The sequence below is a fragment of the Salarias fasciatus genome, chromosome 8, assembly GCF_902148845.1.
Source record: "Salarias fasciatus chromosome 8, fSalaFa1.1, whole genome shotgun sequence".
Classification (NCBI taxonomy): domain Eukaryota; kingdom Metazoa; phylum Chordata; class Actinopteri; order Blenniiformes; family Blenniidae; genus Salarias; species Salarias fasciatus.
Genome location: NC_043752.1, coordinates 11,031,062 through 11,045,721, shown reverse-complemented (window position 1 = coordinate 11,045,721; position 14,660 = coordinate 11,031,062). Strand labels below are relative to the sequence as shown.

General features: G+C 42.1%; 2 protein-coding genes across 2 annotated transcripts; both read right to left on the bottom strand.

The window, feature by feature from the left end:
- Positions 1-170: 170 nt before the first annotated feature.
- cox7a2l (cytochrome c oxidase subunit 7A2 like) lies at positions 171-4,643 on the bottom strand. The gene is made up of 3 exons (XM_030098032.1): positions 4,463-4,643; positions 578-712; positions 171-488 (listed from the first exon to the last, which is right to left on the bottom strand). Exons 1-3 carry the CDS (start codon positions 4,532-4,534, stop codon positions 348-350), a joined length of 348 nt encoding a protein of 115 aa, XP_029953892.1. The 5' UTR covers positions 4,535-4,643; the 3' UTR covers positions 171-347.
- A 5,787-nt stretch (positions 4,644-10,430) lies between these two features.
- kcng3 (potassium voltage-gated channel, subfamily G, member 3) lies at positions 10,431-14,302 on the bottom strand. Its single transcript, XM_030097811.1, has 2 exons — positions 13,507-14,302; positions 10,431-11,387 (listed from the first exon to the last, which is right to left on the bottom strand). Exons 1-2 carry the CDS (start codon positions 14,130-14,132, stop codon positions 10,742-10,744), a joined length of 1,272 nt encoding a protein of 423 aa, XP_029953671.1. The 5' UTR covers positions 14,133-14,302; the 3' UTR covers positions 10,431-10,741.
- Between the last annotated feature and the right edge of the window lie 358 nt (positions 14,303-14,660).

Below are 14,660 nucleotides of genomic sequence, written 5' to 3'. Positions count from 1 at the left end.
AATCCCTCCGTTTCATCCACGAGTGGAATGTCGGAGGTCTCAAGATTTGAAGACTGATCTCTGCATCACGGAGGTGACAAATTATAAGAAAACAGAAAAAGACAAAGAATTCAACCAGTTTTCAACCTTTTTCCCCATTCAAATTTATTCACATGCACATTTTTTCTTTCAAAGAAGACATATTTTTGTTGTTGTTATTGTTCTGATGTCCTGAAAACGATAAATTCTCATCTAAAAGGAGTCCCAAGAGCTGGCACGGCGAGGGCAGATGGAGACTGCGGCTGCCGAGCCGATTTCGGTGGCGGCGTGTCGGAGGTGTTAAAGCGAGATCCGGGCGGAAGCGTTGGTCACTTTTTGCTGGGCTGGGCGGCGATGTAAAGAGCCACCATGCAGTAGATGACTCCTCCCACCGTGAGCGCCATGGTGGTGCGGTAAAGAAGCTTGTCGGGAACCCCGCGCTTCAAATGGACGGGGAGACCATCTGACGACTGGGAGGGAGGTGGAAAACATATTCATGTGTGTTCTCTCATTTAAGTCTTTCAACTTGACGTTTTTGAAGACGTGAGTTCGGGATTACCTGGAATAGCCTCTGGAGGTCTGGAACCTTGTTTGCTCCCAGGTACTCCACTGTGCTCACGCCCTCCGACACCACCTTGGTGGGCGTGGCAAAGATCATGGTGGGGGCCTCTGCTGGAAGGCCTGGCTTCAGCCCCTGAGGAGGAAGGAGCATCGGGTCAGTACCAGCTGGAAACACACCAGGAGGGTGAGAATTTCGTCACAGTCGCGTCAAGTAAGAGATTAATTTGCATCATTAAATCCAAATTTTGAACAGCGCCTTGCAAATAAACACTGAATGAATGTGAGGGAAGACCAGCCTATCTTTATTTATTAATGTATTTTTTTTTTTTCCACAGAAGGATCCAGAGTTGTTTTATCGGCACTTTACTGAGCTTAACAAGTGATTACATGAGTGCTTCATTGATTTTATTTCGTAAGTTATGGCTCCGCTTCTTACACTGTTCGAGTGCCTCTTCAGGAAATTAAACAGTACGCACTGACGGAGTGTTTCAAAGCTTTAAGTGAGAGAATGGAATTTCATGGGGGTTCCCTCTCAAAAGCAGAACATCCTCAAGAAGAATTCTTCATTTTCAGTTTCTTTTCTTTTCATGTCTGCATGTTTCTCATCCGGAAATCTCAATGTTCATACATCTCTCACGAAAAGCAGCTTCCTGTGAAAGTTAGTGGCGGTCTCTTTACCCCGGTTAGAGCCTGTGGAGGCAGCTGGAGTGGGAGCGGGGAAAATTAAATCTGACATATGAAAATACAGAGGCAGCGAAGGCCGAGTGTTTGTGCTTGCCATTTTCTAAAGGCCTCTACTAGACAGGCGCACAGCGGGGGAACTCTCCGAGGATTAAACCGGGAATGCGGGGATGAGTGGTTTGTATTTTCTGCTGCTTGTGATCACAGAAAACGCCGAGGAATAATAAGCAGGATGCGAATTGCGAAATAGTAAATGCACTCCCCCACAGGTGTCTGTCTGCTGCAGGTCAGATAAACTCAAAGCTGCAGGATGCGACTCTAAAGTGTCGATTTGCTGGGGTTTTCTTTGACCTGTCTATATGGAAATAACAAGTGTCTGCCGGCAGAGGCAAGACGGGCAAAAGAACAGATGGAGGTGAGGTCAGATGACCAGCTTTCAAAGTGATAATTACTTTTGGTGTGAAAAGAACCGGTTGCTATGACATTACATCTGGCACTTCTATAACAAACCTGCTGGTGGATTTTTCTGGGAATCTCAGGGTTTCAGTTATCACTGCGTGACGCATGTGGGGTCAAAGTGCACGTCTGCAGGCTCTTCGTGGTTATTTGTTTCAAAGGTAACACAAATTAAAAGTACTCTATAAGACAAAGGGTTACCAGAGGAGGCGGTATAGTGGTCAGCTCTACATTAAATGATGTTCTATTTCAGTGATTTTATTTACAAGTACATCTGCTATTTATGTATTCTCTCATTAGTCTGAGTCCCATCACAACATATGGGACTGAAAAACGACTAATTCGGCTTGATTCTGTAAATTAAACAGCTGCGGGGAGGAGAAAACAGCAGACAAAGCGTGGGATGATTTATAGAATCGGCTGAGCTGAGGAGATACAGGAAAAAGAGAAGCAGATTGTGATGTAAACAAGGCAGCACATGATCTGTAAAGAAAAAAAAAGACTTAATCTGCTGTCGTCGTCAGTGCTACATTTACATTTATTTAATTTAGGGCTTTTATTCCTCACGTCCTTTTCTACATCCATTTCTAAAGCTTTCTAAATTATTGAAGTTGCGTGATTTCCAGAGAAAGAACACGGTTCCAATGTTGTTCAATTAGTTTCTATTTTAAATGAATAAATGTATAAAACCAAAAATGCTCTGCTATTTTATTCACAGAACTGAGCTAAATTCCAATAAAAGCCCTGGTCAGGACACCAAATCTGCCTTATTGCTATGAGAATTCATCGCTAACGATGTCATCCACAAAGGTATTACAGAAAGGTTGTAATCAAAATTATCTTTGGGAAAAAAAAAAACAGCACGAATTATTATTCACGCCATGAGTAATACTAGCTTAAAGGACACAGGAACTGCAATAAAGGTCACATCTGGCAGATGATGAATCCAGAAATTGGCTGTAAATTTACAGAGAAAGGCCAGATCGACAGATCGGAAATAACCTTTGTGAATAAAGGTTAAGTAAAGGCTTTGTGACAAGCCGGTGAACCAATGAAAAAAAGTCCAAAGAAATGGAAAAGAAAGGCCACGACTGCCTGGTGACGTGGCTCATCCTTTATTAACTGTGTGGAAGATCAGTGCAGGCAACATTATCTAGAGAGTGAAAAAAGGAGCTCAAATTAAGCTTAATCCTTAATTTTCTTTCAATAAATACATTTGAAAGAAGAACACTGGAGTATTGTATTATTTTATTTTTGAAAGAGATGGGCCAATTTTTATTACTGGAATTATGTGCTGTAATTTTCTTATTGAACTCACTAGTTAATGTTTCCTCCCATTTCTTTATATTATTTTTCCATTTTACCTTTATTATTATTAATTCATTTTAAAGCACTCTTAGCATTTTCATTTTAAAATATTTTAAAAACAAATCCTCTATGTAGAGAAATACTGAAAGATACTGAATCGTTCTTTGGTGACTTTTTACAAATAATAAAAATGAATTAAAGCATATGATAAATAGTTGAAGAGAATATATCTACGTCAAAACAAATTTAAAATACACCCTACCACACGTAAAATATAAAAACATTATGATTCACTTGATGCACTGGGAATAAAATCAAGTGTCACCAATCGATTCGATCAGCAGTGACATCGCTGGGTTGAACAGTAATGCATTGCTCGGTGCTTTTGTCTCACATTAAGAGGTTGTGGATTCAAATAACCGCTGTATGGATTTTGCATGTACTCCCTGTGTGTGTGTGTCCGTGTACTCCACATTCCTCCTACAGTGTGAGGTTAATAGGTGACTCTGAATTGTTCCTGGTGTGTGTGGTTGTGTGCCTCTGCGTTTGTCCTTAGATGAACTGGTGACCTGTCCAGGTGTCACTCTGGACAGGAGGGACTGGCTTCAGTGACCCACAAGGACAAAGCGGTCCAGGAGACGGATGGATGACCAATGGATATCAGCATCTCTCTCTGACAGGAGTGGAACTGGAAGTGTATGGCCTGAGGCAACTGATGAGTGATTTTATGACTGTTGCTTGAACTATATTTTTCTTCCTTCCATCCACCAACCGCAACTGGACCGACAGAAAGCACCTCTGAGTCTGGTTCTGTGGTTTATTTCAGATTAAAAGGGAGTTTTCCCATTTTTACTGTCACTTATCCAGGTTCGTGTGGAATTGTTGGGCTTTAGTCTCCAGCAGTGCCTTGAAATGACTATGTTGTATTTGGCGCTATCGAAATAAAATCGATTTGAACAGAATTTAAAGATAGACGCAAAAATTCGCTTCACAGAGGTAAGATGTGAGAATAAGGGGCAGAACAGTGAATGTGTTTCGAGAAATGTCGACAAATCTTTAATTAAAGAAATCGGGAACTAAATCTGATCTTTGTGTGAATAAAAGAAACTACAAAAAACAGAGGAAGTTAACAAAGTCACTTGTCTGATTAAAGGTTAAGTGCAGCTAACTGTTAAGTAAACAGTATCCACATCGTGAGTGTACGAACACGCTCACAACCATCATTTCACAACCCAACAGCATATATAAAAGTTAGAAAAACTTTCCGTTTAGCAGACCACGGTACATTCTATTGGCTTGTTGTCGATGTGACTCTTCAGACAGGATCGTTTAGATCCGTTTAGCTGCTCGGCTACTGCTACATGTTGCATTAACCGGATCAAGGTCACGCCCGCCGGATACCAATTCCCCACACTGACCCGCCGCTTCCCGGGCTTACCTGAGGGCTGAAGGAGGCCCCAGGGGCAGAGCCGGTCAGCTTCTGGGTAAAACCGCTGAATTTGTAGTACATTTTCACCCTGAAGGGCAGGAGAAAGACGCTACCACAACAAATCCTCACCGGTAAGGACCTTCCGGTTGGCGGCGAGCGGCGAGGGAGAGTGACGCAGATCGAGCTGGCTAAAATATCGCCTGTTCAAAAATGGCTGCAAGTTCCGTGTCAAAATTGTGAGTCTTTTGATTTTGAGTTCAAAATTTAGCTTGTATGACAAAAGACAATATACTATAATAAGAAAATTTAATATTGTTATCGAAACATTAGTCAGTCTATTCTGTTCTTTTAAAATTAATTTCAAAATACTGTAAAACCATTTCCTCCCTCACCCTTGATTGACAAAGTATCAATTGAAATTTGAAATTCTTATATAAGACAATAAGACAAATTTTCATTAAAGAATTATGTCCATTTTCATCAAACAGAGTCACAGTTTTGCAATTCTTTAACAATAATTTTAATAAAAAAGAATCTGAAAAGTTAAGATGCAACTTTTAAAATTCCCCTGTGGCCCCAAAAGAGAGGAAGTTCCCATACAAACACACACACACCCACACATTCATGCATTTATTACCAATGGAGACAGAGGACCTATGAGTAGAAGAAGGAGGCTGCAACAAAAAGATGCTCTCTGCAACACCCATGAGATTACAATCAAGTATCTCACGAAGGAAATCACGTCGCTGAGGCTCACTATGAAGGACTCCCTCAACGAGTGGAAGGAGCGCTGGGCAGAGAGGAGAAGGCAGCTGCACAAATCTCTGCACTGGATGAAGACTACTTGGATAGTGTGGCCAAGCTCATTCAGGTGGAGACTCAGATGCACATCATGGTGTACAACTAGAAGAGGAGGTTTAATACTCTGGAGCAACAGCTGCAGTTAGAGAACAGAGTGAAAGAGGAGCAAAATGAGAAGCAGCTGAAATGATCTAAAGAGGCAGAGGAGACCTGGAGGGCCAAGAAGGAGGAGTGGATGGAGAACAAGAGGAGAAAACTGGACATCCTGGTTCGCATCAATCAGATCATCAAGCTGGACAAGCTCGCCTCGAAAAGAGACCAGGAGAAGGCCAAAATGAATGAAAGAATTGCAAAGGAAACAGAAAAAAAAGCACAGTGGAGAAGTAGTTGCCTCTGCTCCAGCCTGAAGAGTGTCTGACTTTTCTGTGTGGACCTTCCATATTTTCTCCACATTCGTCTCACTAAGAATCTAAATTGTCCCATTTTACTCATCGGTTCGATCATAGAAAAGTAGATCATCGCATCAATTGAATCACAACTGCATGTCTGTCTGATTGATAAAATTTTTTGGGGTCATATTGTCTTGACATTGGATAAAGTTAGGACTTTTAAAAGTCCTTGTGTTTTGGTTGTTCTTTTCACATCTTATTCCCAGAGGACACTGTGATTCTGTCAGCTAATATTGTTGAATACACTTTTCACAGTCGCCTCTTATGTCTTATATCTATGTATTTTGAACTGCAACTTTTATTAGGGACTGAGACCCAGAGGGTAAGGACCTGACTGTATTTATATTACTTTTTTAACACTTTAAATTCATTTTATTCTGGTGTATTTTCATGCTTCAGAAATTAGAAAGCCTGCTCCTCTCACAATGCAAATGAATAAAACACAACAACAAAGAGAATGCCACATAGCAAAGAATAGTGCAATATGACAACAGGTTCACTGATGTTTCAAGGCGGATGTTTGAATCGTTTGTGTAGGTGTGGTGTGTGATGTGCATAAAGTGTGTGAATCAGTAAATGTGTGAATTTCAGGTGGTTATAGCTATGGCAAAGAAACTGTTTTGCTTTGATATATCCGCAGCGCCTGCCGAAGGCCGACAGGTCAAACAGGTGGAAAACAAGTGTGAGCTGTCCTTGATATGGTTTAGTGCTCTGCTGAGGCATCGGCAGGTGTGAATGTCTGTCAGGGAGCGGGGAGGGCAGCCAGTGATCTTCTGCGCCGCTGTGATGATCGTCTGCAGCCTCCTCCTGCTTCAGCGCCGTACCATGCTGTTACACAATACGTCAGCTGGCTCTAGACGCTTAAGCGGGCTTTTTTAATAATTTAATGTTATTAATACTCATTTGTTGTTCATATTTGTCAGTGTAAAACACTTGGCGTCACCATGTTGCTGAAATGTGCAGCACACAGGCATGGTTGCCTTGGCTTGCAAAATAACTCATGTTGATGAAGCTTGAACATCAAATGTGACATAAACCAAAATATTTGATTGGGATTGGATTCCAGCACAACATGATAAAGAAGTATAGAAGATGCATAGGTTAATGGCTGAACTGATGGGTGGATATTTTATCATGCATCATAACACATGAGGTCTTATGAAATTGACACTGAGTGTTAGTGTTATCTTCATTAGAAATTTCAGAAAGTAAAAAAAAAAAAAATAATCATTTCCTTTCCACATGCTGAACTCTGCCTTTTGAATATGAATGGAAACATTTTAGAGCAGCTAGAACAAATCAAACAAATGAGTTTCTATAGAATAAATGTAAAAATCCATTCTCACTACAACAACTGTGAATACATTTTATCTCACAAATGATTTTTTTTATTTTTTGATTATTCTAAAATAGACCTGCATACACACTATTTCATACCATCTTTTGTCAATCGGTGAAGGACACATTAATTAAAAAAAAAAAAAATTAAACAGAAGGTTTGTTAGAGGAAAAAAAAAATCATCAATTCTGAGCAGACAACCGCTCCGCTATTTATTTGGTTAAATATATTCAGCAAGCGTGACAGCTTGGTAAACATTAATTAAATCCACTGTGTTCTCATGCAGCTTAATGTGGGCAACATATGAATTTCAGTCCATCACTCGGGCCCGTCGTGATACATCTCAACAAATGTTGGAGGGATTTTAATGACTTTTTTCACAAACATTTTTTGGTACCCTGAGAAAGAATGGTAATGACTGTGGTGATCCCCTGGATGTTTTTCTGGTGCCAGCAGCAGGACAAGAAGCCCTAGTTATACAGAAAAATGTCTGATCATTAACTGGATAAACAGTGGCAGAAGCCTGTAGACACACTTCTGGGGAGAACAAGCATTTTCAGATAATCTTTCAAAGATTTTAGTTTTCTCTCATCCATCCATCCATCTGCTCTTATTTTATCCAAGAATGCTATAAATTCTTTCACAGTTATTTTTTTTATCTTTGTTAATAAAGGTTTATTAATTGCATCTTTACAATTATGGCCAAATGTTCTTAACAGTCCCATCAACAGATATTTGGAAAAAACACATTAAGGAGGTTGTCATGATATTCCTGAAACTCTACCAGAAAAATGTGGAAATATCTTCTGAATCTGGGTTTGTAGGTGTTTTAGTGTGGGGTTTCCATGGTCTCTGTTTGCCTCCAAAGGTTTTCTTCTCTGACTTTAAAAAAAATACATTTAAAGTTAATTGGTTCCTCTGAAATTGCCCGTAGGTGTAAATGTATGTGATTACATTTCTGCGTTTGGGCTGGTGAACTGTTCAGGCTGTGCTCTGAATGAACTTGCTTTAAACACAGGCACGTCTCATAAAACTACAATATCATGAAGAGATTCAATATTTTTTTTCAGTCATTTCAAGAGAATAAAACCCAAATATTATATAAATTCATTACACATAATGTTGACTGCAGACTGCTGTTCGTTTATTGAATGTCATCAACAAACCCGACATACCTACAATATCTGTTTATAATCTCAGGTTCATTTAAAACAAAAGGGGCCAATATAAAGCAAACACAGCTGCCAAAGTTCACTCTCAGACGTACAACAGTTTGATCCCAGAGAGCCGCACAGCTGCTGTTTGTGATTCAATAACCCTTTCCGCTGCACATTGTGAACCAGAGTGTGCTGCAGTGATTGTGTGAGTCCTGGTGAATGGTGAATACACCCTTGCCCAAGGGCTCAGGTGTTTTTAGGATTAAAATATTACACCTCAGTGCCTGAGGGAGACTACCAAACACATCATTAATGACAACCTGAAATCAACGACTGTGTTATTAATCTATTTTAGTAATTTAATGTAATAACTAGAAAACTGTATGTCAGAAATAGAATAAAGAACTTTGGCTTACACATTCAAAAACATTCTGAAATTCATAGTTTTATTATAAAAAGACTCATACATCAATCACATTAATTACAGCTTCATAGTGTAGAGAGCAAAAAAGATTTTGACTGATGGTTTCAATCAGGCCGGCCTTGACCAGGATCCACTGAGCTATATCTGCTACATGATTTATGCATCATAAGGTCAATAATAAAAAATTTTTCCATGACGGTACTTAAAAATGCACACCAATAACAACCAGAAGGATGTAGAAATGGCTACAATACAGACGAAGCTCATACAAGGCTACAAAGATAGAGAAGGAAGGACCTACAAAGACTTTAAAGGTGAAGACAGACAGATAGAATACAGACTAATTATTGATTCCACTGCCATTAAAGCCAAAATGATGGATCCTGTGTGGGTTTAAAAAGGGGATGGATGATGGCAACGGGAGGAAGAGGAGAAGAGACGCAAGACTGTTGTGTGGGAGAGGTGTTGACTTGTTTGTTTGGATCATGTGCCTCCTCAACATATCACATCATCTCGGTGAACCACGAACAGTGCAAACATGTCTGAATCACCGGTGACACAAAAAAATATCGGTGACAACCTGAGCTGTTCTTTTTATCCTCTCCATGCGCTTGCCTTTTCTCCATCCTTCAGTGTATTTAGTTATTTTAACATCTATTCTCATACCTTGCAAACAAGCCGTGGTAATAGGATGTCAGTTCTTGAATGTACCATTAAATAGTTCAATGAGAAAAATGATATTTGTTCAAGATTTTTAGAATCTGTGAACATTATACTTCTCTTGCTGATGTTGAGTTTTGCCCTTTTGATCTGATTGACGTAATGTCAAGAAAGACAAGAAGATATACACAGTATTGACATATGGCTCTCGACTATTTAGAATATGAATCAAATTCAGGTTGTTGGTTGAATTTACTTATTTGTTGTAAGTTTTCTTAAATTCAAATAACACATTAGATTATAGGACTGTGGTGCTCAAGACTGCTGTGATTTCATAAAGTGAATAACCACTTGCAAAAACAAGATATTACTTCCTTTTTACAGCTTCTTTTTGATCAACATTTGACTTTCCAACAGATTTCAATCTATAATCTCAAAGTGTTTATTTTCTTATAAAACGCTACAAAAGGAAAACGGTATTAAATCAATCTTAAATAATGCCCTCATGTTTAGAATCGGTATTTCCAGATAATTTAGAGACCGTTAAATGGTTTGAAGGAATTTCTGATTTCTGATTCTGTGATGTTCTCAATAAAGTGCAGGAGAGAGGAGCCATGTGCCAGCTACGGCGTGTGCGTGGATGTAGCCTATTTGTGTGCACACGAATCAACCAGGATTATGATTGACACGTTGGAGGATGCGGTTGCCTTGGAGACGGAGACATACAAAATGCCTTACATTCACCCACAAATGGAGAAGCAATCCACACTATTCATCCCTGGTGTTCAGGCTTGCGTCGCGTTCTATCATTTCTGTCCAAACATCTTTTATCCCTCGTTTCACGCTCCGTCTGCCTCGTCGTGTCTGTCTCTCTGTTTTATTGTCTGCCACCTCAGTCCTTGCTGACCTGTCTCCATATTTCATTACTCCTGGCTTAAGCTCTCCCGCTCACTAAGCCCTCTGTGCCCCCACCCTCCGACTCCCCACTTTGCACTCACTCCTTCACTCATCTTTATTTCACAGGTTGAACGGATTGCATCTAGGTCACACGTCCGTCTTGTGTATCTCGCAGCATCTGGCCGCAAAACTTAAGACAAAGTGAAGATCTCACGGTCAGATGGAGGAAACGCGAGCACGCTTGATGCAGCCATTTCTGGATGTGCTGTCGCCATGGGAACACAGTGTAAACAGAAAAAACTGGATCGACTGCACCTGCGTGTGTGCTTAATAAATAATTATCTGTGTTTTCCTGTTGTGATGTTCGCTCGGTGTTGTTAGGGAGACTGTTGCAGAGCATGCTGGTTGAAGACAGCGATTGGGAAATCATCGACACACCAGTCAGCCCAAATAAAATCAGACAGGAAACGGGGTCGTTTGCAGAGACGATCATCGCTCCACAATGGCATCAGCAGGTCAGTTGGTTTGTTGAGCTTATATTTTTGTTCTGCCAGCGCAGGTTCACCGCAGCACCTCCGTCGACAGGTTGCGTGCGTATCTGGCTGAGCGGATCTTCAGTTCATGGTAGCACTGGACGAAGCTGTGGTAGATGAAGGTGATGGGCAGCGCCAGCAGGACGATGCCGCTCACGACGCACATTCCCCCGAGCACCCGTCCCCCAATCGTCACCGGGTAGACGTCCCCGTAGCCCACCGTGGTCATGGAGATGATGACCCACCAGGCGGCGGCCGGGATGCTGGCGTAGTCGTGGTTCTGCGTGCCCAGGTCCAAACCGTGCTCCAGCAGCTGGGCCAGAGCGCTGTATATCGCCATGGCGACGAAGACAAACACCATCAGCATGACCATCTCACGGTAGCAGCGCCTGAGCGTCATCCCCAGCGTCTGCAGGCCCAGAAAGTGTCGGGCCAGCTTCATGAGCCAGAACACTCGCATCATCCTCAGCACCCGCAGTATCACTCCTGCAACCCCGAGCCCGGCGCCCGGCATCCCGGCCCGGGCCATCGCCATGGTGACATAGTAGGGGGTGATTGCAATCATGTCGATGATGTTCAGCGGCCGGCGGAGGAAGTCCCACTTGTCTCTGGCCACTAAAAAGCGCACTATGCACTCTGCTGTAAACCAGCCAATACACACTGCCTCCACGATCCTACAGAGAAGAGCAGAGGGGAGAAAAAGGAGTTTAATAAACAGGAAATGGACGAGGAGCTGCAGAGACGTATGGCTGACACATGATACTGCTGGACAGCTCATGCATTATGTGCGTTATATACAGTCGTATATTAATTTATGTTGTTGATAATAAATTATTTGGACAATGTGTACATTACTTCTATTGCTCCTGTTTAAGTTGTCCTAATAATGTGCACAAACTTGCCCTACTGCAGTGCTTCTGTGACACATTCGCTGAGCTGTCAGCACAGTGTGTGTGTGTGTGTGTGTCTGATTCATTTGAATAAATTCAGCTGAAGTTACATCAGTTGGCTGGAAGGGGATATGTTATCAAAGCTTGGAGAAAAAAAAAAGATTTACAAACTAATCAGAAAGAACAAGCTGCAACAAAGGAGCAGAGATGAGGTCCAACAATGCAAGCAGGAGCAGACAGCTTTTCAAAAGGTGAGATGGAATGTTAATTCATTATCAACGGATCTGTGGATACAGGCAGGAGAGAATACACTTTACAGTTCTGAATTAATGAGGTGCTTCCACTACAGTACGGTTAAGAGAACTGCCTCTGCTTGACGTAGAAGTCTACGTCTAGAGTAAAACTGAGAACAGCAGCTCTGGAGTATGACAAATGTATAAATAACAAGTTCAGAGAAACTTTTGTTAATTTTAACTGCAGTTAATGTCATACCAGTGATCAGTCATAGCCTCACTGCCAAAAGAAGTGTTTTTTTTCCAATGTTGTTGGACTTTATATTCCCAACACCGAGCAAATCTGAGGCAGGGACGGAAAAATAAATTACAAACAAGAAGGAACACGTTTCGGGGCATTTTGGGTTCACACAATCAAACCAAGACAGGAGGAAGGCTGCACAGTCAGGACAGAAATCTTGGAAATGTTCCATAATCTGCACAGGGGGGAGGCATTAAAACCCCTCAAAGAGAGACTGTGACAAAAACAGTCACATAATTACCCCATTGATTAGCACAGCAAAGGCAATCAAAACCAATTAGAGAGAGGAGGTGCTGGTAAGAGTAGTGAAGCCAAGCAAACACGCAGGGCCTCAAGGGGAACTGCCAGCACAATAAAACCAAACCAAATTACGGAGCAGCTGACAGAGCTGCAGCACAAAGTGGCATGAAGCTGAATTGGAATCCATTTGACCTTCTGCGTATAAACTACACTTAAAAAATATATTTTCCAACTACTGTAACAGGTCTGAAATACAAAACTATATCCAGCATCTGTGAGAGAAGCTGCCTCAGGCTTCTTAGAGAAGACAGACAGGATGTGAGTAGCATAAGCAAGAAAGAAGGACCCATGTTGTCACTCCTAATCTGTAAAATCAAGTTAATTTAACAGGTCAAAGGCCGAGTACACTGGAGGTAGTTTAATTTATTTTGTTTGCTTACATTATGATATAATCCCTGAATAAACATCATACTTTCACGTCATTACCCCCTTAAATATTATGAATCTGTATTATCTGCTATCCTAATGGTTTACTGTAACCTTAACAAAATGTAAACATATTCAGGGAGATGAGGTGAATTGGAGGGGGATAGGACCAGGGGAGATTAATTAAGTATTTCCTGTGTCATGATTACAGCTCTCCACTATTTTTGTTGATAATATTGATTTATTACTGATTTTCTTTCCTGGGAGCTTCTCTGATTGTCATATCAGATAATTAAAGAACAGCAATTCACTCAGGACACATTTCTTAATGCTTCCATATTGTCAACATCTTGTTTCAAAATTCATTTTAGTTTATCTTAAATTAAATAAACATATATTCTCATTAGCACACACAGCAAGCAGCAATCAAAGAACAAACGGCTCAATAATGCATCTTTCTAATGAATGCATGGAGTGCAATGCACACACTTGAGTGAGGTCCTCAAGTGTTTTAAGGCTGTTTGTATATTCATGAACGCTGTGAGGCAGAGCAGAAAGCGTCCTTGACAAACAATTCTCTTCAGCGCATCTGAATTCACTTTTACGCACAGATCTCAGCATCATCTGTGGGACACCGGCACGCATTGCGCCTCCAATATTTGTCATGATTGGAACGCCACCGTGACCCGGGATCATCGCCTACCTGTGCTCCTCCACGGTATTTCTTTTAGCTGTATCCCAATCCGGCAGGGTGCTCGCGCACAGCATTATCATGGAGACCAACACAAAGATCACGGACACTGAAGCCAAAAGCTGCGCAACAATTGAAGAGTTGGGCTCCTCAAACGTCTGGCGCATCCTCTCGAGCCATTTCGCTCTCCCCGTGAGCGCAGTCCGGGGCACCTGTTCCCCCGGGCTCTGGGACTCTTCCCCCGACAGTCCCATCTCCCCTTCTGACAGACTGTCCAGTCCGATGTCGGACATCCTGTCGTCCAGGCGCTTCTGGCAGCAGGAGTCCAAGTGCGCGCTCTCCAGCCCCCAGTAGAGCATCTCAGTGTAGAAAGACAGCTCACACACTCCTGGAACAAATCGGAGTTTACCGGAGCGCACGTAGAGCATAATGAACATGAAAGCCTGAGCGTGGCGATCGAAGAAAAACTCATTAAGGTCCCGATCGTAGTCGTCGCACAGTTCCAGGACCTCTTTCTCGGTAGCGCAGGCATGCAGGCGGCTGACGCGTCGGAGAGGGAAATCCCTGATCACCTCACGGGTGAAGGCGTACCGGGTTCCCCCTACGTTCAGCACACAGATGCTCTTCCCGAACTTCATCTTGTCAACCTGCAGCCCGCTAGAAGTCCTCGTCACGGTCCATGATCGCGGGAGTTCGGGCAGTTTTTTGGGGGGAGCTTTCCGTCCCCCTGCCCCGGGGCGTGGTTCGCTCTGAGTGGCCGTGCGCCGAGACCCGCGCCTGCTGGAAACTTCCCTCTGTCCCTCACTCTCCTCTCCACCTCTTCTTTCTGGAGCCTTTGGAAGAGACTCTCCTCCCCGCTCGGCGCGCGAGCCAATCCCATCAATGATGTCACATGCGCGCGCGCGCGCAACGGACGCACGCGGCGGAGAAGAAAAGCAAAACATGGAAATATTAATTTTAAACAATTTTATGTTCATTTTGTCTGTAGATACAACGTTGCATGAATATATTTTTTTCACACTCCTGACATCCTGTAACACAGTTTTCATTTATTTCTCATCAATTGTTTGTCTGAGCTATTTATACTGAACGGAAATGATAAATAGTCATGATACTCCATACTGCTTTTCACACGTTACAAAGTGAGATTGAGATGGCGACACATT

What these genes read in the sequence shown, in the direction of transcription:
- cox7a2l (XM_030098032.1), bottom strand. Translation starts at nt 4,534, where the DNA reads ATGTACTACAAATTCAGCGGTTTTACCCAGAAGCTGACCGGCTCTGCC. An exon ending in GGGCCTCCTTCAGCCCTCAG is followed by an intron (nt 713 to 4,462) that starts GTAAGCCCGGGA and finishes CTTCCTCCTCAG; the next exon opens with GGGCTGAAGCCAGGCCTTCC. An exon ending in ACCTCCAGAGGCTATTCCAG is followed by an intron (nt 489 to 577) that starts GTAATCCCGAAC and finishes CCTCCCTCCCAG; the next exon opens with TCGTCAGATGGTCTCCCCGT.
- kcng3 (XM_030097811.1), bottom strand. Translation starts at nt 14,132, where the DNA reads ATGAAGTTCGGGAAGAGCATCTGTGTGCTGAACGTAGGGGGAACCCGG. An exon ending in AATACCGTGGAGGAGCACAG is followed by an intron (nt 11,388 to 13,506) that starts GTAGGCGATGAT and finishes TCTTCTCTGTAG; the next exon opens with GATCGTGGAGGCAGTGTGTA.